Source organism: Peromyscus leucopus, chromosome 14, assembly GCF_004664715.2.
Source record: "Peromyscus leucopus breed LL Stock chromosome 14, UCI_PerLeu_2.1, whole genome shotgun sequence".
Classification (NCBI taxonomy): domain Eukaryota; kingdom Metazoa; phylum Chordata; class Mammalia; order Rodentia; family Cricetidae; genus Peromyscus; species Peromyscus leucopus.
This window is the reverse complement of record NC_051075.1, coordinates 485001-512018: the sequence shown is the minus strand read 5'-3', so window position 1 is coordinate 512018 and position 27018 is coordinate 485001. Positions and strand designations below refer to the sequence as shown.

The window sequence follows — 27018 nt, the reverse complement described above, 5'->3', positions numbered from 1 at the left end:
ACTATTGACTGCCTGTTGGGGGTGTCTTGTTAAGAGGTACATACTTCAGAGGTAGAGAAGAAAGCTGTTAAAGGAGTTTACACAGGGGAAAACTGTACCAGTTTGAATGTTTTTAAAAAATGGTAGAGGGAAACTCCTAAGATGAGAAATATGAAGGAGCAAGAAATTAGAAGAGGATTCTGAAATCCATAGATTACAGATGACAGTATCAGAAAAGCTTCAAATCATTTCAGTGGTATGTGCTATATTTGATGTTATTGTATTTCCAATAAATACTGTGTATGTTCTTTGTCAAGATCACCCTCATTCAAGACTGTAAAGATCCTCTTGAACTGATGGAAGCAGAGAAGAATGAGGAAGAACTTGATGTTCAGGATGAGGTATGGTCATTATTTTATGTAGAAAATAATTGGATTTAATATTGAATAAATGGAGTGAACAAGCAGTGAATCATTTAAGAGCCATCCAGGGAAAATCCAAAAACATCCTGAAAGGTATAGCTTTATAGGAGGAGAAATGGAAAGAGGAAATTCCCTCAAGGATGACAAAGACTTGGGGAACTTTAATTTTGGGCACAGAGAGATGACCAGTGACTGGTCGCCATAGGCTAGTTCTGATTTTATATTGAACTCAAAGCACACTTCTTCCTAGAGACCTAAGGCTATGGGGTAGGGAAAGGGGACAGGGGATTTCTAACGTAGGGCCACAGTCAGTCTTCACTGGCTTACACACTTCCTTTGCACCAGGCTGAGGCTGTTTCAGGTGATCATGCCATCAGATTGTTTCTAGGACAGTTGACTGAATTTGAAGGATCTGAGTAAACTTTAGGGTTTTACTTCGAAGCAAAATGAGAACAACCACGGAAGATCAGATAATTTTTTATCATTAAATTACCAAAGGATATAAATAAAAATAAGATAACTTTATACTTGATCTTAGCCAAAAGGCCGAGAATTAAAATAATTTTAAATTGAAAGTTTTCTTGGAAACCAATACTGTGATATTCCAGCCCGTGCAGAAATCCCTCCTACACCAACCTGATTCACTTAATTTAGATTCTCTGTGAAAATTTCCAGACACTGGTAACCAGTGACTTCTCAAGGGAAGTTTCCATGGATAGAAATCCCAGTTAATTGTGCCTATGAAAGTGAGCTTGGCCTTTCTGTAATAACTACCAGTTATGCTTTCCCTAGCAACACAGGCCTTCCCTTGGGCCAGGCTATCACTCTTTGATAGCACCTCTGTTTCCATCAGACTCCCAGGGCAGCTTTTTCCAATTCCTTCTGTTAGTCTTCACAGATAAGCAGTCTATCAATGTTTTGCTGGCCAACAAGGGAGCTACAAGTAGTTAGGTTGCCATGGAAACCATGCAACCATGACCATTTTGAGCTCATCAAGATATTTAAAGAACATATGTCTGTTTTTATTATAGCTACATTAAAATCTTGGGCTCTATTTAACAGGAGTCAAATAAAGACAGGTGCATTTTCACACAAACTATGATAGACCTGGGTTCTCCGTTCATACTTAGGCAATTGGTTTCTGTCTCAAATGCAAGATCATATTCAGTTCTGCTAGACTGCATTTTGGATCCAGTTTATTAACAGTTTTGGTTTTGACTGTCATCTCACATACTTACTTCAAGTCTGATAAGCAAACTATGATGACTTTCCAGGTCCTGATGGAAAGCACTAGGTAATATTCAAGCCCCTGTAGTAAAATTAGGCAGAGAATTTCGTGCAAGAAAGTAATGTTAGAATGAAAATCACAAGCCTGGTGTCTTGGCCCCCTAATAAGCCTATAAAAGTCATTATTAAACCAAGAAGTCTTTCCAGCTTTGGTAATTTATGACTCTATGAGGTCCTGGGTTCGATTCCCAGCACAAAATAAATGGATTCCTGTAATCCCAACACTTCGGAGGTAAAGGCAAGGAAGATCAGAAGTTGAAGTGTATCTGAAGCTACCTCTGGGGCTTGATGTCAACCTGGGCTAGAGATCTTATCCCCAAGAAATGAATGAATGAATGAAGAAATAAATAAATAAATAAATAAAGGAACTTGAGTGACTACCACACTGTGGAATAGATTGTTACTAATTTCCACATAAAGCGATCATTCAGCCAAGGCTTCTAAGGTTATGAAGCATTGTAGCAGTTGGGATTTGAAACCAGACAGACCTGTTGAGCTACTCCTGAATCTGGTTCTTACTGGCTGTTCAGCCAGCACAACCCTCTTTCATTTAATCAGTTGAAGGGTGCATATGAAGAGTAGGGTTTTGTACTTAGTGTCCAATGAACAGTAATCGCTGCTTTACATAAACCCAATTAGAAGTATGATGAGAATTGAAATTGTCTTCTCTCCTTTTTTTTAATGATACATATCTGGGAACAATCAAGCAACCAATACTAGAAAAACATATTTTTAAAAAAGATAACGTAGCCCTAAAGAGAACTAAGTTGGTCAATATTTTGTTTCCCCTTTTCTTTCACAGGCCATGCGTAGACTTGCTTCCTGAGAGTGGGTTCAGGGGTCACTGTCAGCAAGGACTCCTAGACAGACTTGGCCATCAGGTCATTCTCTGCAAGTGTTCTCTGCACTGATTATTTCTTCGTACTTAAACAGCCATCCTTTTACTGCTATGTTAGAAATATTTACATTTTTAGCTGGGCCGTGGTGGCACACGCCTTTAATCCCAGCACTTGGGAGGCAGAAGCAGGTGGATCTCAGTGAGTTCAAGGCCAGCCTGGTCTACAAAGTGAGTTCCAGGACAGCCAGGACTGTTACACAAAGAAAACCTGTCTCGAAAAACAAAACAAAAAAAAAAAAAAAAAAAAAAAAAAGAAAATTTACATTTTTAAACTTCGTAGGTATTACACAAGAAACACTTGCCATTTCTATGTCTTAATGTAGAAAATAAGCAGCTTAGCTCTAAAATATCCAAAACCATGAGAATTATCCCTGAAAATCAGCTGTGCTCAGTGCTACTAACACCAAAACAGGTTTGCTGTCTGTGCCCACAGGGTAGGCTCTATCCCTGTTAAGTTGCAGTAAGTGTTGATGCAACACAGACTTCATTGGCTAGTGAGTCAGGAAGGACTAATCAAAAAGAAAGATGATTCCCTGATTGACCCTGAAATCCATGTGTTGTGTTGATCGCAGTGAGAAAGGTAAAACAGAATTACTAATGCACTCATTACTGAGCTTAAAAAAATAAAATCAATCTCTGAAACATAATTTTGTTTAGATTTATTTTGTGTATGAGTGTCTTGTTCATGTATGTGTCTGTGTACCATGTATGTGCCTGGTGCCCAAGAGGTTAGAAAAGAGTATCAGATAGCCTGGGTGTGGAGTTATAGGTGGTTGTGAGCTGCTGTATAGGTGCTGGGAACTGAACCCAGGTTCCCTGCAAGAGCAACAAGTGCTCTTAACCACTGAGCCATCTCTCTATTCCCTATAATCTCTATTTTAAAATGCAGCTTTGGGTTATCTGTTTGTGTATAAGTGCTCCTTGTAGAAGGGCAGATAAGCTCTCTTCTACTTAAGGTCTGGCATGAGAGCCAGGCATAGTGGTTCAGATCTACAATCCTAGACCTTGAGAGGCTGGGTCAAGAGGAGCAAGAGATCATGGTCTACTGCACTGCACAGTGAGACCACATCTTAAAAAATCTAACATGAAGACAATTTTGACCAAACCCTTTTTTTATAGAAGACCATGGTGATGAGAACAAGCTTTTCTCTAACTATTCAATAGTACTCAGAGGAAACAGTCATAAATGGATTTCTAACCACTTTAAAAATAATCTAAGGCAGAGTGGTGGTGGCACACACCATTAGTCCTAGCACTTGGCAGGCAGATCTCTGCAAGTTTGAGGCCAGCCTGGTCTACAGAGCAAATTCCAGGACAGGCTCCAAAGCTACACAGAGAAACCCTGTCTCGAAACAAACAAACAAAACCCCCACTCCCCCACCCCCGCAAAAAAAAAAAAAAAAAACCCAAAAAACTAAAAAGTAAATTATCTATAGTAGTCTATGTTTAAAGTGAGCTTTTAAATACAAAGTATTCTAAATGGAGTCAATACAAAAATAAAAATAGTTTTGAATATACACATCGGAAATGTGCATTAAAAATACACATTTCAAGCCAGAATATTTCCTACTTTTTAAATTTTTTTACTTGATATTTTTTGAGTACCAACAATTTCTAGGTATCCATGTAATATATAGTCTTTCGTTTCCTGCACTAACTACATAGTTCATACTGGAGTAAAATTGCATTTTATTTCTAGAGAAAAACAAGTATGTAGCCTCAGCTGAGATGCTCTGCTTGAGAACCATAGGGTTCTCTGGCTCAGATGTGTGCAATTCCTAAATGTCCTTGGTATTCTAAAGGCATAATGTTCTATTCTATTCCTGGTTTCTTCTTAAATACAGTTAGAAGCCATGTGTTGACTTCTGAAGGAAGATGATAGCTGCCCCATGAAGGCAGCTGACCATGCATTCTGGTTGTAGCTGACCAGGGCATACCAGAATCATACTGCTATCTCATCCTCATTGTGGCACTTGCCTATAATGGAACAATAGTATCTCTAAAGATTATGTAATAATAGTCTTGCAGAAAATGGATGAATACTTCTGTTTAAAAGAGTAAAATACTGCTTTTTTTTCTTTAAAGGAAATACCAAAGTTCCATGTTATAATAAAGCTAGTCTTATAAAATCTTGGGTCCATGGTGACTATAAAAGATTATGTCACAGCACACTCTGGGAATACTGTTTTCTTTTATGCATTTTATGAATAACAAGAATACTGTATAGTGTGTTTAATTTGAAATTAAAGTTGTTCTTTGTTATATTCCTAACCTATAAGATGATTCCACTAGTGTATATGAAATTCAATAGCAAATGAAAAACAAAACCAATATATGTAAACCTGGAAATGTATTATTTAATAAATGTAAAGTTATCTTTTGTTTTGGATTTGGTGTTTTCATCCCCAAGACAGGGTCCTGGCTAGTCTCAAGCTTGTGACACTCCTACCTCAGCTTCCTCAGTGCTGAGCTCAACAGGTGTGTGTTACCAAATCTGACCCCATGTTACCTTTTTTACTACTTATTTGTGTCCTCTCTCAGAAGAGCTATTAAACATATTTTAAATCCGACATTCCAGGTTTGCCACTGCTCATCATTATTTTGATGTTCTCTTTATCCCACTTCTATTCTATGTGTAAGCATATGATTTCATGTGGTAGTCGGTGTGGTAAACATCAGTGTGGTAAACAATGTCCCACAAGTTCTCTCTCTTCTCACCCAAATATATAATATATTAGTGTTCATCATTCTAAGCAAAATTTTCAACGCAGTACCATATGTGTGTGTACACACACATATACATATACACAGACACACTGTATAAAGAATTTTCACAAAACAAGTGCATTCCTGTTAGTCATACCTATATTAACACACAAGCATACCCCGCTCCCGGAAAACTTTCACTCCTAGCCATTGACACTAGAATGACAGCTGTTTTAATTTCTAAAACCTGTTTTGTAGTTGTTTTGAGACCTGGGTTATGTAGCCATGGCTGTTCTTGAACTTGTAATTCTCCCATCTCACTCTCTTGGGTGCTGGGATTATGGATATGTATCACCATACCTGCTACAACCTGTTTTATTTGAACTGCAATAAATATAACTATTCTTTCTTTTTTTCTTTATTTGTGTATTTGTCTTACTTCATTGTTAGAATTATGAGGATTCGTCTGTCTCTGCAGCAGCAGCCATTTACTGGTTCTCCTGTTATGTAATGTTCTACTGTTCAAGTATTTAGCCATTCAACTGGTTTTCATTATTTGTACTGTTTGTAGTTTTGGTTTTTATGAATAGTGCTGTGCTATGGGCATTCCTGTGAAGTATTTGTCCATGTTTCAGAAATATTGAGATACTGTATTGGAGACTTAGGTCTCCAAGATGACAGTCAATAAAATTAAAGTTATTCTGCATCTGTGTCAAGCGAGCTACATAAAGTGTCTTGCTTCGGGAAGAACAGGACTTACCATGCTAATAACACTGAAACAATGAAATCCCAGGCCCTTGTAGTTTAATTATACAAACTCTACCCACAAGCAAGCCACATGAATGATGTGTCTAGAAAGAATGGAAGAAACAGGAATAAATATAGTTAGGGGAGAAAGTCAGAGGAACAAAAGAGATAGTTAAAAAAAAAAATGACAGAACCACAAATGGCCCTGATGCAGAGAAATGATGGAGAACCAATAAGCAGAACCAGGTAAGCAAGAAGTTGAGTTGTAGTAGAGCTTAACTGTAGTCCTGAAAGTTCAGGAAACACTGGCTGTCTTGGAAGACTGCCATTCTCTATCCATGTTAGCCTTAGTCAGTGTCACTAATTGTCACTTAACTCAGCCATCTAGAAATACTAAAAAATCTAATGTGTGTCACCACTCATTCTTCTTGGTGCTTGAAATTTGTACAGGAACAAAATAAAGAACCTGCTGTGCTGGGGCGTATGTTCTAGCATGGCAAAGAGGCGGAAGGAGAAAATAAAGGGTATGTGACTCTTACAGGAAGAAGACACAGGGCCAAGGAAGGAGGCCAAGAACTCAGGAGATGCGGTGTTGTGTAGTATGAGAGAATCTTGCTCATTTCTGTGAATTCTAAAGGATACAAATAGAGATCAGTCTTCTAGTTTGAGTTTTCTTTTCCTGATATCTCATTATCCCAGCATTCTTTTCTGCTTTCTGTTTTCTTCCCTCTACCCTGCCTTCAGCTTTTCCCTTTGCTCATGCTCATCAGAACAGCATAACCACTTGGAAACAACCCCCAAATTGGATGTGTTGTTTGTTGGTGCTGCCACATAGGAGGAGGTGGATCATCATCTGAGGTCTTGTTTACTTACTCCTGTTCCTTTCTCTGCTATTTGCATGTAATGCCACACTTTGTTGCAAATGGCCCTGAGGCTAGTGTATATAAGCCACAGAAGGTCTACTGAAGTTGTGTGTGGGGGTTGAGAGTGCTCCTGCAGTCCACGATAACCCAAACATAAAGGTAATCCAATTGGAGCAGTTAATCACTGAATTAAGGGACCAGTTCTTGGGAAGATTGATTCACCTAAAGCCTGGGAGAAATAACTATCCTTTAAATGACATAATGTACTTTTTTTTTTTTGAGATAATGTACTTTCCCTGGTATAATCACTTATGGAGATATAACCCTGTTAAGCATATCTGCTTTTCTAAGTACTTACTCAAAAAAGTGTAACTTTTCCTTTTCTTTTTCCTCTTCCTAAGCATGCTTTCTCTAACACTGTGGGCTTCCTTACTCTTTCTCTGAAGCTCCCCACACTCTTTTATTAGGTGGCTTCTCATCTACCATATGGCTTGGCCTCCATTACTGAACATATATGCTTAATTCAAACTGCATGGTTTTCTCTCTTACTCTTCTTCATCTTCTGCCTCAGAACAGCAGCTGAGATTTAAGCTTGCCAGCCATTGCTGTGATTGGTATAATAAAAAGTGGAATGGCCAATAGCTAGGCAGGAGGTATAGACAGGATTTCAGGTCAGAGAGAGGAAGTAGGAGGAGATAATCGAGGCACAAAAGAGATGCCAACAAGACATGGAGGAAGTTGGACATACAGAATGAAAGAAAGGTAAAAAGACATGTGGTAGAATGTAGATTAACAAAACTAGGTTAATTTAAGTTATAAGAGCTAGTTAGAAACAAGCCTAAGCTATAGGCCAGGCTTTCATAATTAATAAGTCTCCATGTCGTTTTTTTTTTTTTTTTTTGTGAGCTGGTTGTCCAAAGAAAACTCTATCTACAGAGGTCTTTCTTTTAAACACTGATAAAATTATCCTCAAGCATTCTTCTTAGTCAGTTTTTACATTCTTTTACTAGCAAGACTAGGAAACCTGAGAGAGGATCTCAACACCCTGGTAACATGTGGCACTCCAAAGTTTCTGTTAGAGTAGGAAAGGTCTGGACACATTCAAGACTTGTGAGTCCATGGCCTTTATCTGTAAGCTCCCAACTGAGTCAGGGAAGGAAGTGGTGAGAAAGGCTGGAAGCAGGACAGGAGCCAGATAATGAAGGGACTCACATACTAAATTAAGGAGCTTAGATTTTAATCTCATCTGGTAAAAGATAAAGGCAAAATGGTGGGTTATATTACCTGGCTAATCCAATCAGCTGACCTAGGTACCTAGAAATAGATTCAGAGGAAATTAAAGTGGAGATGAATGAGGCTTTTGTTTTTCTTTTCTTTTTTTTGTTCCCAAGGAGAGAGTAGGAGATGAAAGGAGACATAGTAGCTTTTGTGATTTAGAAATTAAAGCCAGTTCCATTGATGTGATTGTTTCCATAGTTTATCTTTGCAAGATTTTAGTATTAAATTATATAAAATTATATGAAGTCTTATTTTTATCATCAAGAAAAGAAAAATGTACTATTTTAAAACATGGAGGAGAGAATAGATACTGATTTGAGATTGTAGAGTTACACTTTCCTTTTAATGTGTGAGAGCTTGCATTTTACTGACTTTTTGTGGTTTTACTTGCTCGTAAAAAAGGAACATTTAGTCTCTAAAACAAAGAAGAGATTGCTTAATATTTTTTGTTTAAACCAGTTATTAAGTGTCTGTGGCAAAATAACAAGCTTTAGTAAATGAGGGCTCTATGTTTCTGCTTCCTCCCAAGGAATTAAAGCACTGGGAGTGTGGTGTGTCTGCTCTCCTGCACACTGGGTGGCTGGTGTATCCACACAGCTAGTCACATGGTGTGAGGAAACTTGGACCAAGGAGCTACTCTGGAGAAATGTGAGATCAATTTTGCTCAAGAAGTCCAGGCTATCTTCTTCTTGTTTCATCAGCTTCTCCTGCCTTTAGCCCAGGCACTAGACTTTTCATCAGATCCTCATTCATTTATTCATCAAACCTTACTGTGTACCCATTTTATAATTGGCACAAGACTAGGGACTAGGCATCCAGCGAATGGTAAACAAAACAGATACACTCTCTGTTCTAATTAAATTAATAGTTTAATGTGGGAAATGACTAACAGAGAGGCAAACATACCACGAAAAGCAGTATCACAGAGGTGTGGTCACAGGAATTACAGGTGTGCACTACCATACCTGTATGTACTATACACTTCAAATCATCTTTGTATTAGTTACAAGAACCAATAAAGTGTACATATTGTGAGATTAGTTACACTGCATTTTTAAGGAATACTGACAAGTATACATGGATTGAATACAGATACAAGGGTTTTTGTTGTTGTTGTTTTCCCTGAGACAGGGTTTCTCTGTGCAGCTTTGGCTGTCCTGGAATTCGCTCTGTAGACCAAACTGGCCTTGAACTCAGCGATCTGCCTGCCCCTTCCTCGGGAGTGCTGAGGCTATCACATCCAGCCAGATTTACATTTTAAAAAGGTTCTTCTAAGAAATGTAGATTTGTTTATTTTTGTGTACAAGGCATTTTCCTCAAAGGCTCAAAAGGATATATCATTTTAGTTTTCACACGAACAAACAAGTTGGCAAGGGGCAAGAGCAGGGGACAGAATTCTTGTGGTAGATCCTTTATCACCTTCTGACTGTGTAGAATGGAAGGCATATTTATCCCAAGTCTGGAAGTTGGAAAAGGAAGAAGGCTATTGCAGAGGTTTAGGATGTATGAGAGACAGATTTAGAAAAACTTACTGATCAGGCTTAATATTGAGGGAGAAGAGGAATTAAGATAATTGCTCCTTGTTTTGGGATTCTGACTGAGTAACTTAATGCATGATGATAATTACTGAAATTGAAGAGGGTTGGCATGGGACACTGCAGTTCCAGAATTTCTGTTTAGGGAGACATGGTTGGCTAGGCAGTCAGAAATAAGGGCTGAGAAAGATGTTTCCTAAATGTATAGTCACATAGCATTTATATCAGTCTGGATGGGTTTGCTCAGGTTACAGCAGGAAACACACACACATGGCGGGGGGTGGGGTGGGGGGTTGTTTTGTCCTTGCTGAAAGTTCACAGCAGGTCCAAATGACTGTTGAGGCAGGTTTCCTCCATGTCATGCATCAGCATTCCAGGCTATTTTAATCTTAGATATCCACATTTCAACACATGATCACTTTGGTATGGAATAAGGGAAGATGATTGAGGGAATGAAGGGGCAGGTGCAACATGAAGCTAAAGTGAAGGATGTGTAAATGCACTCGTCCAAATGTTCTGGGAAAGAGGAACTAGGAGTCTTAATGAGCATAAATAATGTTAACCATGATACTTTATGTATCAAATAACAAGGTAGAGATTATGATTAACCCCAATAGAGGCCCATGCTTCAGTTTCTGTGTTATATAAAGGGGCAGGGGGCTCAAAACCCCAAATCCCAATTTTGGATGTGTTAAATTCAAGGTGTGTTTATACAAAGTGTCAAATAAGCAGCTAAAGAAAAATGCTAATAGAGATGTGAATTTGGAGGATTAAAAAATATCTGGAGTTGGAGAGGAGGGTGTAGTCTAGTGGTCTATTTTGAATAATATTGTTATGGAAAAACATTCAGTGGGTGATTAGAAGAGTAGTGTGGACAGAGCCCCGCAGACAAGCCTAACTAAATGGTCTGGAAAGGAGATGGAAGGAACACTCAGATGGATTGAAGGAATCAAGAGAAAACTATTGAAACTAAGAAAAAGAACGGTAAGGTATGTGTTTCAGCTCCCTCAAAGGAAACCCCTCTATTTGTGTAAGGGGTCGCCCTCCTTTCCTGTGACTCAACTGAATTAAACCTGTTAGTACTGAAGTATCTCTCCTCTTTTAAAACAAGGCTGGCATTTTCCATCTAACCATCAGGATGTCATGAAACTCGAGGTATACAGGCGTCATGCAGTTCTTCCACCACTCCACAGCCTTCAGCACTTGTGCATTTAGTTTTTTTCTTGCCTAATTTCCCCAAGGGTTTAGCAAAGACCATGGCTTTATTTCCCAGGTCTTTTCTTCCCAACACGATAGTCTTTGCCCAGAGCATACAGATGTTCTCTCCATCCTGTGCCACTGGTGCTTTATAGCACATGCCCTGCTCTAAGCACTTTAGAGCATTTGCAACTATCTGAAATTATTGTTTAATTGTTGTGTGTATTCTGTCAATTTTACCACACCAGAAAGCAAGTTCCAAACTAGGTGTGATACTGTACATCTTTAATTCCAAAATGAGGCAGGTGAAGGCTTGAGAATCATGAGTTTGAGGTCAGCCTGGGGGCTACATGATGAGATCCTATCTCAAAAACAAACCAAAATGAAAGCCAGTTCCAAGAAGCTTATAAAGCTTAATTGTGGGTAGAAGATGAAAGTTGGGAGCATAAGCAGTGGCTCTTCCTCCCAGGGTGGAGTTACCATTTCAGAAATTCTGAGATGGTATGTTGGTAGAAGGGTTGTGGACACCATGATAAAAATAACATTTGAAGCTATGGCAGCAGTGGCGCACACTTTTAATCTCAGCACTTGGGATGCAGAGGCAGGCAGATCTCTGGGTTCAAGGCCAACCTGGTCTACAGAGTGAGTTCCAGGATAGCCAGGGCTACACAGAGAAAAATATAATACTGATTTCTTTAATTATGTGTCTCAAAAAAATAAATAAATAACATTTGAGTGAGCTAGCAAAGTTCAGACTGGGACACAAACAGCATAGTCAAAGGGGATGCTTTTATGACACACACACCCCAATCCTGGTCCTAGGCCAGGCAACTCTGGTTACAACCTGTCTATTCATCTGGAGCAGCTCCTTATCTATCCAGAGTTCTATTACAGAGCCCACAACAGTGTCAAACACACAGCAAATACTCAATAGTTATTGAGTGATTGACAGTGTAAAGCAATAGTCTGTGAAGACAATTGTTGTACAAAATCACTGGTTTTCAAGAGGGTACTTTTCCAAATCACATCCTATTAACAACAAGAAAAAAAGTCTTGGAATCACAATTTAGAGCACATTTGACTGTCCAATGTTATGCACTTTGTGTTACACGCTTAGTTTGGGGGCCACAGTATGCTTACATTGAGATATGTACATTGATTATTACTACAGCAGTTTTGTTTCTTTATAACTTCCAATTTTTTGACCAAGGATACCAGGGTATTTTATTTAATGTGGCTAGTGCCACCTAGTGGACATCATCTCCTTAAACAAGTTTGAATCAAGGATTTTTATTTACCTGGGAAAGGAAAAGATGGTGAGGATGGTTGTTACAAGTGCTGGCTTTGAGGCTAGTTAATTTCACTGGCCAATTTCATCTCCTAAAGACTACTGCAGGCTGAGACAAGCATCCCTATTTGACAGACAAAGGATACTAAGACAAGGAGAGATTTGGGAAGTTTCCAAGGACAGTCAGAGAGTAAATTGCAGAGCCAAACTTTCAGTGCCCTACCCTGTAACTACTGTTCTAAAACGTGAAGTCACCTGTATAATTAAAGAAATAAGTGTTATGTGTTTGTATACTGAGAGGTGAGAAGATGACCGTGTGCCTTAGTACCCTGGAGATAATACAACTTAAATGCCAACAGATTTCCATGGAAGCAGTTTGATTATTTCCTGGAACATTATTTAACCCCCACTTATATGCCCTCATCTAATTCTAATTACCTACTGAAGGCGCCATCTCCTAATACCATAAAAAGTGGAGATTGGGGCTGGCAAGATGGCTTAGTGGGTAAAGGTTCTTATTTGCCCTTCAACCCTGGAGACCTGAGTTTGATCCCTACAAGTCACATTAAGGTCCAAAGAGAACCAATTTACTCCACAAGTTGTTCTCTGGCTTCCATACATGACCTGTGGATTTCATACACACATATAATAATGAATAATTTTTTAAGCTGGGGGCAAAGATATCAACATATAGAATTGGAGAAACCATAAAAATTCAGTCTTTAATACAAGAGTTTTAATTTTTTGTTTGCACTTGTATTTATTTCAAATAAATCTAAAATTATTTCCAATGTTTTATTATACAGTATTTTAGATGCCAGAAAACTTGAAAGAACAGTACACTAGTACAATCACCAACAAAAGGTTCTATCTGCCTTACCTATACACTTGTCTCCATAGCTACACTTGCATTGTTATACTTTATCCTAACTACATCAGTATGCATCTTCTAACTCAAGCACCATTATTACTCAGAAAAATAATGCCTTCTGCTATTTTTTTTTTTAGCATATATGTGTTAAAAACGTCTCTATTGTTTTCATGCCCATTTCCTTCTGCGTCTGGAGACCAAGTTTAAGTATTGCATTCAGTTCTAAATCTCTTAGTTTCATTAACCCAGAAAAGTCTCCTATCCCTTTTCCTCCATAAAACCAGATTTTTTAAAAACTAAGATGTGATAATGGCATGCAACTAGATTATCCTTTAGAGATTCACAGTGAAGTACTTACCAATGAAACAGGAAAGGATGTTACAAAAGTACAAGGCAGGACTACTTAATCTCAGGTGTAATTTAAATTTACCTAAGTAGAATAATACATTAGATTGATCTACATGATACTTCTGAAAACTGTATGCTCATAATTCTAGACATATGCTTAAATTTTGCTTATTTTTAAAAACTTCAATCAACTCCATGTGATGAGTTCATCTCACCAAAATATATGAATGAAAAGGTTAAAAATCCAATTTAAAAGCCAGCTGTGTACACCTTTAATCCCAGGATTTGGGAAGCTGAGGCAGGCGAATCTCTTGAGTTCAAGGCCAGCTTGGTCTACAGAGTGAGTTTCAGGACAGCCAGGACGACACAGAAAAACCCCGAGTCAAAAAACAAACAATCCAACTTAAAGAAAAACCTACAACATTTAAGTAGTGCACAATAATACAAGGACAGTATTCTAAGAATCCCAGTGTGGTGGGTGGGTATGGTGTTGCATGCCTATAATCTCAGCACCCAGAGGTGGAGGCAGATGGTCAAAGTCAACCTTGGCCATAAAGCAAGTTTGATGGAGAACAGCCTGACTATGTGAGATCCTATCTCCAAAACAAAATATGTTAGGTACCTTAACTCATTTTATCCAGAAACATTTGCTGTGGTCTGAATGCTTGTGTCTCTCCTAAATTCTTATGTCAAAACCCAATTGCCACTATGCCAGTATTAGGAGGTCGGGATATGGTTATGACAATATTAAGTTATGACAATATTACAGTGACCCCAAAAAGACGCCTTTCCCCCTTCTACAATGGTAAAGACAATTAGCAGATCCCATCTATGAATCTATGCTCTAACCAGACACTGAATCTTGGAATTTCTAGCCTTTAGAACTTCAAGAAATAAATGTAAGTTTATATTTTGTGACAACACCAAATGGATAAGATAATTATCATTAGTACCACACGGGTAGAGAAGCAGCAACATTTCTATGGCAGAGGATGCACTACAACCACAGCTGTCTCTGCCCCACCTCTATTCTAGCAATACAAGGAGCCTGGCTCTCCCTACTGCACTCTCCTGGCTCCTGTCAGCTGACAACTAAATAGGTTACACAGCTGGAGATTAGTGAGAGACTGCAAGGACTGAAGAGAAAAGCTAAGAGTGAAAATTTTTATGGCAGCTATGTTGTCTTTGGTTTCCTGTGTCTCAGGTACTTTCTCCACTCTTGTTCCTTAAATAAAGGGCTGAGTGGCTTCTGGCTGGGAGGGAGACCTGGAGAGAGGCATCTGAAGGAGGGTAAAGGAAAGTAAAGGGGACATTGTGGTTTAAGGTTGAAGCAGGTAGAGTGGTGAGAAGCAGATTGCAGCGATGACATGGGAAGGATTACCTGGGACAAAGGGAATATAAAGAAACCATATGGAATACCACTACGTGTAACCCAAATAAAAAACACAAAAGAGACATTGAAGAGAGTTACAATACAGGCTCCTGTTAGTCCTCTTGGTTGCCCACAAGATCATATTGCATAAGACATCACACATCTTGATTGCAAGATATGAAAAACACAATATGGAACTGAACTGTGTTGCTGGAGGGCTTCTCTCCAGGTTCCCCAAGCCCTGCAGTCCCACAATTCACTTATAAAATAATCACTCAGATGCTTATATCATTTATAAACTGTATGGCCGTGGCAGGCTTCTTGCTAACTGTTCTTTTATCTTAAATTAACCCATTTTTATAAATCTATACCTTGCCACGTGGCTGGTGGCTTACCAGAGTCTTTACATGCTGCTTGTCCTGGCGGTGGCTGCAGTGTCTCCCTCCTCAGCCTTCCGCTTCCCAGAATTCTCCTCTCTCCTTGTCCCACCTACTTCCTGCCTGGCCACCTACTTCCTGCCTGGTCACTGGCCATCAGTGTTTTATTTATATAGAACGATATCCACAGCATTTCCCCTTTTCTTTTTCTTTTTTTTAAAAGTAAGGTTTTAACTTTAACATGGTAAAATTACATATAACAAAACAATTACCGAGCAAGAATTATAGTTACAATATTAAAGAAGATGTCCTATCTATCTTATATTTGTGAGTTTAAGGTTTTATATCTAACTTATCTTTTATCATAACTGAGGAAATTATAACTATCTAGTTTTCAACTACATCAAAGACCTGAGAAGGAACATAATGGTACCTGAGAAATGGTAGATGGATGCAAGCAACTTTCGGGAATCTTGCAAGAGTAGACCAAGACAGCTGGCAGCCTGGACAGTCACCTAATGTTTCTCAGCATTGTTGGTGCATTCAAATTGGCTATAGGCCTAGAGTATCTGACAGACCATTTTCAGAAGCAGGAATTTTGAGAGACCATCTTACCCTGTCTTGGCAGAGTACAGTGGTCGCTTTCCTTGTGTCCCGCTTGTCCAGAAAGGACAGCATTATATTTGTACTATCAGCCATCAAGGCAAGGGCAGTTCTTTGCCCAGTACGATATTTTGTGCCAAAAAGACAAACTTCCAAATGGAAATGTCTTAGAAGCCCAACATTCTCTCAGGATCAATTGGTGCAGCCAGGAGCAATTGTGTCTCACGTCAACAGAATTCTAAGTTATTTAAATGCCATATTCTCTAGGTCTATGAAGTGTTTGAAGATTACCTATCTATCTTGAAATATAACTATGCATACCTAGAAGACTTAACTAACATGGTTACAAATATGATTATCATAGATGACTAATTATTAATCTATTTTTAATTATCCACTACAATTTTAAATGAGTTAAACATAATACCTTAAACAAGAATAGAAATATATATATACAGTATAACAAAATTAACTTCAAGTTTGTATCAATAAACTAAAATTTATACCAATGTAAAACATTTTAAACATAAACTAAAATCTATACCAATGTAAAACATTTTAAACAAGTTGTTCTTTAAAAGTAGGTTCATTAATCTACCCTTTTATCTTATCATCTCTATATCCTCCTATATATCTATATCATATCCCCTTTTCTTTTTTAGAAAGAGATCACATTTATAATCAACCTGTTTTAAAAATATTGTTTTTTTGTTTTTTTTTTTTGTCCCCCACACCAGAGGGCTCTTCTGATTTGGGACACAAGAATCTCTTAACCATTTTTTTTTTTTTTTTTTAAGCAATATGTCTGGGTTTAGAGGAGGAGTGAGCCAATTCCACCTCTAAAGCCAGCTTGGTATATTTGGGAATTTGGGCGTAGCATCTCTTACTACTTCTTGTGGGAGGGGGGCGCTGTATCTTATGGGGATGCAAAGAAAATTTTAGGCCTATGGGGTAGTCCATGAGGCTGTATTGTGTGAACCAGTTGCCTTGAAACCGCTCTGGATGTTGGATCATCTGGGCCATGGTGTCATCAGAGACCTTTTAGGGGGTCTTGGCTGGTGAAACCTGATGTATCTTAATCTGGAACAAATGCACAGCCTCTGGCTTTCTGTGGAAACAAAAGCAGAACCTCTTTTCCAAAGCAACATATCCTTAAATCCAAATTTTGAAGTCAAGGTACCTTTAAAATATACATTTTGGCATAACTCAACAGCTTTTGTAATCAAATGTTTTTCTTCAGTTACGAATATCAAAGACAACATAATCCAGATTCTCTGTGTGGTAGCCATCTTTACGTGGCTTATTTTTTATATTACCTTGAGCCTATTGCTTTAAACTGAACAATTCTAAGACTGAAACGGCGCTGTGGCTGCTGGCTCCGCCCACTTCAGCTTCCCAACATGGCAGTGGTACGTTTTCCGCCAGCTCTGGTAGTCATCAAGTCTCAGAAATAGTGGGTCTAAGCTTTCATCAAAGCAGCGTGTAGCCCAGAAACCTCTTTTTTTTTTTTTTTTTAATACTAGTAAAGACTAAATCTACCACACAGCTTAATGTGCCGCTGGCAGACGCCTCATTTCCGCCATACTGCTGGTCAAACACACACACCAGGAACCCACCAGTGTTCAAACCTGCATTTTGTGGCGTCTAGCTACCCGTATGAGACAAGAAGCAGGAACCTGGTTTTGGCTCTGTTTAGAATTGGTTATTAAATAATCTCAGGGTCGTGGGTTCGTGCCCCACATTGGGTGCCATTTGTTGTTGGAGGGCTTCTCTCCAGGTTCCCCAAGCTCCTCAGTCCCACAATCCACTTATAAAATAATCACTCAGATGCTTATATCACTTATAAACTGTATGGCCATGGCAGGCTTCTTGCTAACTGTGCTTTTATCTTAAATTAACCCATTTTTATAAATCTATACCTTGCCACGTGGCTGGTGGCTTACCAGAGTCTTTACATGCTGCTTGTCCTGGCGGTGGCTGCAGTGTCTCCCTCCTCAGCCTTCCGCTTCCCAGAATTCTCCTCTCTCCTTGTCCCACCTACTTCCTGCCTGGCCACCTACTTTCTGCCTGGTCACTGGCCATCAGTGTTTTATTTATATAGAATGATATCCACAGCAGAACTGGAAACCTCCTCCCTGCTAGCTAGCTTCAAAGTGCTAGGTGGGAGCTGTGCTGGCCTCTGGGGGGTGTGGGGGGTGGGAGGACCACAGGGAACTGTATGAACTAAAACGTCAACCTGCAGGGCTTTTACTTACCTGTGAAATAGTGGTATGACTGTTGTTTAGGTAACCAACTGCCTTCTGATTGTATTTGAGGCCTGCTTCACAAGGGAAGCAACCCATGCCTGGCACTATAAAACCCACTAATGACTCAGGCCTGTAGAGGTCACAGGCTCAGAGGAGGAACTTAGCATTGTCACTGAAGGAAGCTGACATAGCATTAACTTACATTCTAAATATGTGTTTATACCTATAGATAAAAGCTACTCTCAGCCTTAATCAGAGAACCCTCTCCTCACAATGAATGACAATGAATGCAAAGACCCATGGCTGCCCAAAATGCTGAGAATAAGTCACGGTTGTGGACTTAGGCCTAAGCAAGATATTTACACCACCCATTCTAAGTCTCAGCAAATTTGCAGAAGGGGTGAGAATTATCTAAGAGCTGGAAGACAGAGTGAGGGCTGTGAAATGCTATTCTCTAGATGATACAACCATAGTGGTTACTTACATTGGGCTCAGACAAGACTAGTCCTGTCTATAATCAGTCATGGAATGGGGAGGGGCTCATGAGGTCTTACCTTTTACTGCTGAACTGCTGGAGAGTGATAGATTCTGGGAAAGGAGGAATTAATTGTCTTAAGTTGTGTGTGTACTGCTGAACCCATCAGACCCACAGCTCCAAGTCCATGGTCACAGAGACAACCCTGGTTAAACCCAATGTCACAAACAAAATACATGGACATGAATATTAGAAATTTGTGGAGAGCAGGGGGATGGACAGGAATGGTAGAAAGATGTGTGAGGTTGGGAGTGGGAATGGTCTGTAATTGTTATGCATATAAATGAATAATGTATGCATAAGAATATATGTAAATAATGACAATGAAAATTTTTCTAATATCAATTTATTCAAATTACAATAAAATGATATTTAGTACATTTTTTCTTTATATGACTAGTGTTTGTTCTACAAGCATTATATTTTAAATTACTTCCAACTTGAAATATTAGATAATTAGTGAAAAATTAATACATACTATTTTTCCCCTTTATAATTTTCCTGTGATTGGCTACCATGATCTGATAAGGCATATATTTAGCCAGTACATTCCACTCCCCTGCAACCTCTTCAGAGTAATGTTTCGGTATTTGTATTGCAGGGCATGTGGGTGCTTTGGTTCTGGCTTCTTTGATGGCTATTCTTGATTGTCAACTTGACTACATCTGAAATTTATTAAAACCCAAAAATAGAATGGCATATCTGTGAGAGATTTTTGCTTAATTTGAAATGGGAAGATCTACTTCTAATCCAGATTCTTGAGGTAGGAAGACATACCTTTAGTCTAGATCTTTAGGGTTGGGAAAACCTACCTCTTAACCTGGGCCACATCTTCTGCTGGAAGACTATATAAGGACATGGGAGAGGGAAGCTTTTGTTCTTTGCCTTCTTGCTCTCTCCTCACAAGCATTCTCTGACTGGCATTTAAGTCTACTTCTTTGGGATTCCAGCATATATTGACAACCAGCTGAGATGTCCAGGCTCATGGACTGAACAACTACTGGATTCCTGGACTTTTCATTCACAGCCAGCCATTGTTGGATTAGCTGGACCACAGCCTATAAGTCATTCTAGGAAATCCCCCAAGATTAATTCTGTAAATTCTGTTACTACAGAGAACCCTAATACAATCTTTTAGCTTCTTTAAGGGCTTTCTGACAACATATTGGCAGACATCAGTTTCTTTAGTGAGACTGAAAAGCTTTCAGATTCTGCTGGCCCTTTTAGGGCTAAAGTGACAAGGCACAGTAGATCTGTCAACCTAGGAACATCCTTCTCTCTCTCTCTCTCTCTCTCTCTCCAAAAACCATTGGCATCCACGATACACCTGTAAACAGATTTTACCTCTTTCCAGTTCTCTTTGGTCTATAATTCTTAGCCTCTTATTTAACAGCAGGTGCACTCTGCTGTGGATCTGGAAATCTTCCTTTATGGGAAAACCTTGTTTGTCATTCCTACCACTGATTAGAACCACATAACCCTTCCACTCGTTACCCAGGGAATCAGTATCTACTTCTGTGGCTAAGTGCGTCTCACAACATACTAATCTTTCGTTCTTCATCCATTTCAATGAGTTTCTGACAGCCAGTGACTGGGAAGGAGATATTCAGCTTCATCTTGACACAGTCAACCACCTAGAAGGTGCCACAAAAAAGAGCATTGTTTTCCTTTTCAATACTGAGAACTGAATCTAGAGCTTTGTATGTGTTAAATAAGCATTCTGTGTATGTATGTGTGTGTGTATGTATGTATGTATATATATATATATATAAGCTATATCATCAGACCTTTAAATTTTCTTATTTTGAGGTCTCATTAAATTGCCCAAGAAGGCATTGAATTTGTGTCCCTTCCTGCCTCAGCCTCCTAAGTAGCCCCAGGTCTGGTTAAGATCAATTCTTTCCTTACAGTTAATTCATACTTGCCTTGACTGGGACTGTCACTGGGATCTCTGGCCTCTTGGTCCACTGTCCTATCAGGCACAACATTTTTCCCAATGTAAGAATTTTTTTTTTAATATATCTTGCTAGATTGTGTCATTTATATTTGTTATAGGTCTTTTTTTTTAGTCTAAAATTTTAATTTTACAGTTTTTCAAGGTTCCCTATATTTATACTTTTTTAGCTCTCAAATATGGATCACCAGTACAAGTCAAGCTGATCACTGTCTTTTACATAAGCCACACATTTTACCTGGTTTAGCTTAAGTCACTCTACAAAGTTTAACAACTCTCAGCCTCAATTCTCAGTAGCATCCCTGAATGCAGGTAACAACACTTAAGGCTACCAAAGTATCTTGACAATCATTAGCTTATGATTCAGAGGCTAGTGGTCTGGCAGTAACAAGAAAATACACACTTTAAGCTAAGACCATTTGGACATGACTGTATCTCTGCATTTGAGATAAAACGCAGGGTAATTGTCAAGTTTGATTCCAGTATGGGCTACAGGGAAAGACCCTGTCTCAAATGAGCAAATCAAATCAAAACATCAAAACTCTTATGTATGGGTGTGTATGTACACACACTCAAACAAAGCACACACACTAGTTGCTTTAGGTTGTCCATTAAAATGACCTCTCACATTTATAAACTTTGGGTTAGCACCATTCTATATAAATATTAATGTTGACTCTTTTTAAGTTTTTTCTTTTATGTTCATTTGTTCGTGTGTGCCATGGTACATGTGGAGAAAAATAAAAATCAGCTCAAAATCAACCCCAAGCCTTAAATCTTAAAACTGGAATCCTTGAAATGATTATAGGAAAATACAGATGCAGGCAACAACTTTCTGAATAGGATTCCAATAGATCATGAAATGATAGTGAGAATTGACAAATGGGATTGCTTAAAGTAAAAAGCTGTATAGCAAAGAAAACAATCATTTGAGTCAAGAGACTCCAATTTCTGTAACTAATCTGACAAGGGGGCTGTTATCCAGAACACATAAAGTGAAACAAACATACATTAAAACAACAAACAGTAAGTAGGCAAATGAACTAAATACAAACTTTTCAAATGGGTAATAAACACAGAGGGAGCTAAAGAGCTGGTTCAGGAGGTAAGAGCATTAAGTCCTTTTACAGAGGACCTCGGTTTGATTACCAGTATTCTTGTGGTAGCTCACAATTGTCTGTAACTCCAGTCTCAGAAGATCTGATGCCCTCTTCTGGCCTTCAAGGATACTGTATGTATATTGTGCATAGACATATGTGCAGGCAATACACTCATGCCCGTAAATACAATAAAATGTTCAAAATATATATGAAAAATGTCGAAAATCTTTAGCTACTAGAGAAGAGAAAATTTCCCCAGTCAGAATGGGTATCAAGAAAACAAGAAGCAACAAATGTGGGGAGGGGAGGAAACTTATACATCACTGTTTGGAATGTAAAATAGAGTCACTATGAGAAACAGTATGGAGGTTCCTCAAAAAAAAACAAAAAAAAAAAAAACAAAAAAAAACAGAATTCCCACATGACCTAGCTATATCACTTCTGGGACAATGCCTAGAAGAATAAGTCATCTTACTACACAGATATTTGCACATCCATTTTCCTTGTGGAACTATTCACTGCCAACACAGCCTAGGTGTCCAACAACAGATGGGTGATTAAAGAAATGTAGTATATTTACACATGGAATACTATTCAATTATAAAAAAAAAAACAAAGTTATGTAATTTACAGGAAAATGGATGAAACTGGAAATCATGTTAAATGAAAACCAGTCTCATAAAGATAAGTATCACATAGTTCCTCTCATATGTGGAATGTAGGGGACATGGAAATAAAAGAGGAACTATTGGGAAGGTGGAAGGGGGAATTGGAAAAAGAAATTATAATAGAAAGGGGAAGGATGGTCAAAGTACATTTTAAAGGAATGGAAATGTCACAGGAAAACACAGTAGTTTGTACAGCTAATAAAAATGAAAATAAAAAGTACCATATAAGTCTTTGTACAATCTAACTCACAAATTAAGAGACCATTTTGTCACACCGCTACTGCATTGATAAAGTATGGCAACTACAGTAAGTACAGACGCTGAAGCAGTGAATGGAAGTAACAGGCCAAATCAAGTAAGAGTCCAGATTTTACTAAAGTGAGCCTTTAGCAAATTTTCTATGTAACCCAGGTTGCCTTCAAACTTGCAATCTTCCTGTCTCAGCCTCCCAAGGGCTAAGATTACAAGCATGTTCCACCATGCTTGGACACCCCAATAAATTTTCCTAATGATACACCATAAAATACTGACAAAACTATCAAAGTCTTAATATAATTTCAAAGCCCTATTTAATTCTAATCCTCTAGCAGCACTAGACATTATTATTATTCTATGTTTTCATTAATCTGAAGTTTGATGGGGGGGACATTTCCTTGGTAAAAACATCTCTCAGGCAACTCTAAAAGTTCTTGTACAAAGTGAAGGTTTAGGCACCAGAGATATAAAGTGAGGACATGACCCCTCCAAAGTTGAGGAGAGGTTTTTTTTCCCAGATATGAGAGTATAGCCAGAGGCATCTGAAGGAGTGCAGAGCAGGGAGAGAGAATAGTAGGTTAAATATGGCCAGCAGGCTGGACCTAACCATGAGAGGAGAAAGGGGCAAGGCTGAAACAGCTGGATTATATAGGAAAGAGAAGCTGGGGGCGGGGTGGGCGTGGGGGTGTCCATGAGTTGGAGAAGTTTAGGGGAGTGAGGTGAGAAGAGCCACAGGTAGTTGTGAAATTGAGGAAGTCTGAAGGCCAGCATGTGTTGGTACGCTAATAGGCACCACAATTAGCCATTGGTCCCAAGTTTCTTTTGGACCAGACAGTTGTTAAAAAAAAATACCACATCAGCACTGTTTTTAGAGAAGTATCAAGAGTGTAGCAAAAGATTCAACAGACCCATTGTATCTGCCATGAATTCTGGAGTAATAGCACCTGGCTCTAAAGTAACCTCTTGTAAATAGTGACTGTCATCTGAGTTGCTCTATAGAAGGAATTTCAGAGCCTTTTGCATAACTTAAGTCTCCAGACTTCCTGGCAAACCAGGAAGTTTTGTGTGGTTGAGAATTGCTTAGGAAATGATTCCTTCAAACAATTCCAGATAAAAGGTTTTGGGATTGGGAAACTGATTTGCTAAAGGTGCCTTTTGTGTAACAATAAAGAGGATTTTGTGAAGCCAGGAGGCAGTCGGTTTATCAGAAGTTGACTTTCCTGCTGCTGCAAAGCCATAAAACATGCTGGAGTGACTCTCTTCCTTCGACTGACCTGAATAATACAGAACACCAACATCAGAGAAAGGTTAAGCTTCATGTACCTAACACTTCTTCACTCCCCAATAATACCAGCAACTGAAAGCATTCTGAAGACCACCCAGTAGTTTAACAAAAAATAGACATTGTTTCAGAAATGTCCTTTGTTGTGAGTGTACCTACAACCTTGTTTGTAAAGCCGCGATGAGTTGGAGTCTTTAAAAAGACCACAATTAAGACAACCACTAAATAACATGGTACACTTACACTATGATCTCGACAGTGTTAGTCACAGCTGTTACTGTGCAACACACAGGACACATTGCTACACATACTTTATTTGGAATCGAGTACCGTGAAAACATTTTAAGAAGAGGCCGATATAATATTTTATTGAACTAGGAACTCTGGCACTGAAAGCGTGAACAACCCAAGGTAACGATGTCGTCACCAAGGGACGACCATAGAGCCCAAATCCCTTGACTCCTGGGCTGATGTTTTCCACTAATTGTGCTCCTTTCTACTCATCTGAGAGCTTCAAGTGTAAAGGGCTGGAGAAGGCAGAAGACCTACATGAGCCAAATCTGCGAGGTGGGGATGCTCTGAAGACCCACAGCAAACGCCTTTGACACTTTCTTTTGTTTTGGCTGAGCAAGATGAAAACAGCAACCACAGACCCCAGGGACCAAGAACTGGAACTAGGTACTGACTGTTGTGGTAACTCTCTCTTCCTCGGTCCGGGCCTGTCCTTTCTCACTTCTCCCTCCCGGCCAAGTCTTAACGCGCCCCACTCTCCAGTCCCTCGGTCCCCATCTTCATCCCTTCACCCCCTCTGCACACCATTGTTCGACGCCCCCGTCGGACAGGGACCTCCTGGTACTCCCTCCAGTCTTAGCAGGGGTTCGCGGCGCCTGTGGTAGTCAGCACTGTACACGAGTCTCAGCTGAGAAACTTGGGTAGGAGTCAGGGAAAGCCCGCCTGCCGGGTGGGTGTTGGGACTCGTCAGGACAAAGCATGATGAGACAATTGAGAGCCTTGCCTCCCTCCCGGGCGGAGGGCCCCGCTGTCTCAGCTTCCCTCGGGCGCCTACGGAGCGCGCGTGTTTACACTTTCTTACACCCAGCGGCGGATTCAGGGACCATTCTAAACCGTTACTCCGCCTGCTGGGGTGGGACCAGCCCAACGGCTGAGCCTGCGCTCTGGGCCGCCCGGCATCGGCAAGACTACAAGTCCCAGAAGGCCTCGCGCCTCGGGGGCGGGCAGCGGCTTACCTGCCCGCCGCGCTTCCCTCCGGTTCCTATTGCTTTCCAACAGCAATAGGTGTCCTTCATACTGCTGAAGGCTGCCTCCTCCAGGGAGCATTATCAGTCTCGACACCGAAGTCCTCGCGTCCCTACTCGTTCTGCCTCAGTTCTGGCTATGGCTGACTCCCTCACCGGAGCCGGGCGGCAGCGGCGGCGAGGGAGGGAAGCCCATGCAAGCGACCCGAGCGCACTTCCGCCTTTGGGCTCCGGAAGGTAGAGCGCACGCGCTCGATGCGACTCTGGAGCGACTCACTTCCGCTCCCACTGTGCCCTGCGAGCCGAATCATGGATCACACTGGTAAGGAGGCGGAGGCAGCGGGGGTCCTGGTTTCGTGCCCCCTTGGTTCGTGTGGGACTGCTCTCCCAGCTGGCACAAGGGGCTACTCTTGCCCCACTGCGCCGGGACGTGGCGGAGAGGAAGCAAGCTTACAGACCCGGTCCCGGGCTGGGCCTCCTGCTCCCCGGCCTACCTTTCGGAGCGGTGCCTCCATCCTCGAGACCGGCAGCACTGCTTCTGCGGTGCTGCTGAGCTCGCTTTGCGGACACTGCTCCGCGCAGGCTTGTTGGGAACGGGATGGTGCCAGTTCTTTCTTTCTTTCTTTTTTTTTCCTTCTCATTCCGGTTGCTCTGCACTTTGTGCTGAGGAAATAAGCGGGTGGATCCCACTTTCGGAATTGGAGAAGCGTCCGGACGCTGAGAGAGAGTGGGTTGGAGACTTCCTGCTGCCTCTCAGCTTCGGGTAGCTGCTGCAGTGGTCACCCTCTGTGGTTATTGTCTCTTTGGGTTTTCACGAACTAGAGGCTAGAGAAAAGAGTCGGGTATAGTTTTCGAAGTTTTAAGCGGAGCATCTTTTCTAAACCCAAAGCATGTCCCGCCCTTCGGCCTTGCCCTTTCGCATCTTTTGGGGAAATAAAAAAAAAAATTAAACATCAAGACATTTCCATCGCATATTCCAAGTAATAGTGGCTTCAAAGTTTTTTTCTGCGGGCTTCGTTTTCTTGTTCTTAGTTATTGAATGAGTGCACTTGGCTTTGAGTGCTTCCGACAAGCAGGAGGAAAAGGCTTTTTCTTGTAAGAGTTGACAGAGATGCCCTCAGCCCTCAAATAACTACTTGATTATATAATTGCCTGCAGATACTCGTAGGCTTGGAGATAGAATGATGAGCTGGTAAACAATAGGACTGCGTCCTTGCCTTCGAGTTTACATTCTATCAAAAGGGGCAGGCAGGTTGTTTTCTTTAAAAAAAAAAAAAAAAAAACCGCTTACAAATTGTGGTGAGTACTTTAATAAAATAGGTGCTTATGGAGTAGAAATTTCAGAGAGTGCCAGGGAAAGGTGTTTTGAAATGGTAAGAAGATGTAGAGAAGGCCAAATATCTGTGATCTAGTTAGCAAGAGGGAGAGCCCTCAGTTGAGAAGGGAAGGAAAACACAAGTTACCTTGTTCGTGAATTTGAGAATCATGGTAAAGGGTTGAATTTTAAGTGGTTACGAAGCAATTGAATAAAACTAGGAGCATAATATTTTAAAAATGATCCCAGCTCTTCTATGGAGAGTAATGTAGGAGAGGAAGAAGAACAGGAATAAATAGATAGTTTAGGCAATGGTTGCAGTGGCCCAGGGGGAGGCTCAGTTTAGTGAAAGGGTAGCTCAGTGGTAGAACACCTACCTAGCTAGTACAGGTCCCTAGTTCAATCCCCAGCAAGGCTGCAGAGGGAAAACTGGAGGCGGAGCACAGACAGTGGGCAATTTCAAATATTTTGGTGGAGAATCCAACAGCTGCTAATGGATTGGTTTGTGGAAGTATGTGAGAAAAATGAGAAAAACTGAGTTTCTCATTAGAACATCTTGGTACTGCATATATAAAATATCCCAGTTTCTAAGTTATTAATGAAAGGTTGCCTGGGGAGATAGAAATCATTCTAACA

The 27018-nt window shown here is 40.1% G+C and overlaps 2 protein-coding genes and 1 long non-coding RNA gene across 6 annotated transcripts in view; 2 read left to right on the top strand and 1 right to left on the bottom strand.

Moving 5' to 3' along the window:
* The window catches only part of Slc26a4 (solute carrier family 26 member 4), a 49100-nt gene extending 46381 nt beyond the window's left edge, over positions 1–2719 (top strand). Inside the window, exons 20-21 of the mRNA XM_037210483.1 lie at positions 297–380; positions 2491–2719. Coding sequence (XP_037066378.1) covers positions 297–380; positions 2491–2514 — 108 coding nt within the window. The 3' untranslated portion in view covers positions 2515–2719. The remainder of the gene's footprint in view (positions 1–296; positions 381–2490) is intronic.
* LOC114708463 overlaps positions 1–25141 on the bottom strand; it is a 42957-nt gene extending 17816 nt beyond the window's left edge. Inside the window, exon 1 of the long non-coding RNA XR_005092721.1 lies at positions 25059–25141. This is a non-coding gene — a long non-coding RNA (uncharacterized LOC114708463). The remainder of the gene's footprint in view (positions 1–25058) is intronic.
* A 166-nt stretch (positions 25142–25307) lies between these two features.
* Positions 25308–27018, top strand: part of Cbll1 (Cbl proto-oncogene like 1) — a 16559-nt gene continuing 14848 nt past the window's right edge. For all 4 annotated transcript variants that reach the window (XM_037210484.1, XM_028891763.2, XM_028891762.2 and 1 more), the window contains exon 1: positions 25308–25389. In XM_037210484.1, the coding sequence (XP_037066379.1) occupies positions 25323–25389 (67 nt within the window). In that variant the 5' untranslated portion in view covers positions 25308–25322. The remainder of the gene's footprint in view (positions 25390–27018) is intronic.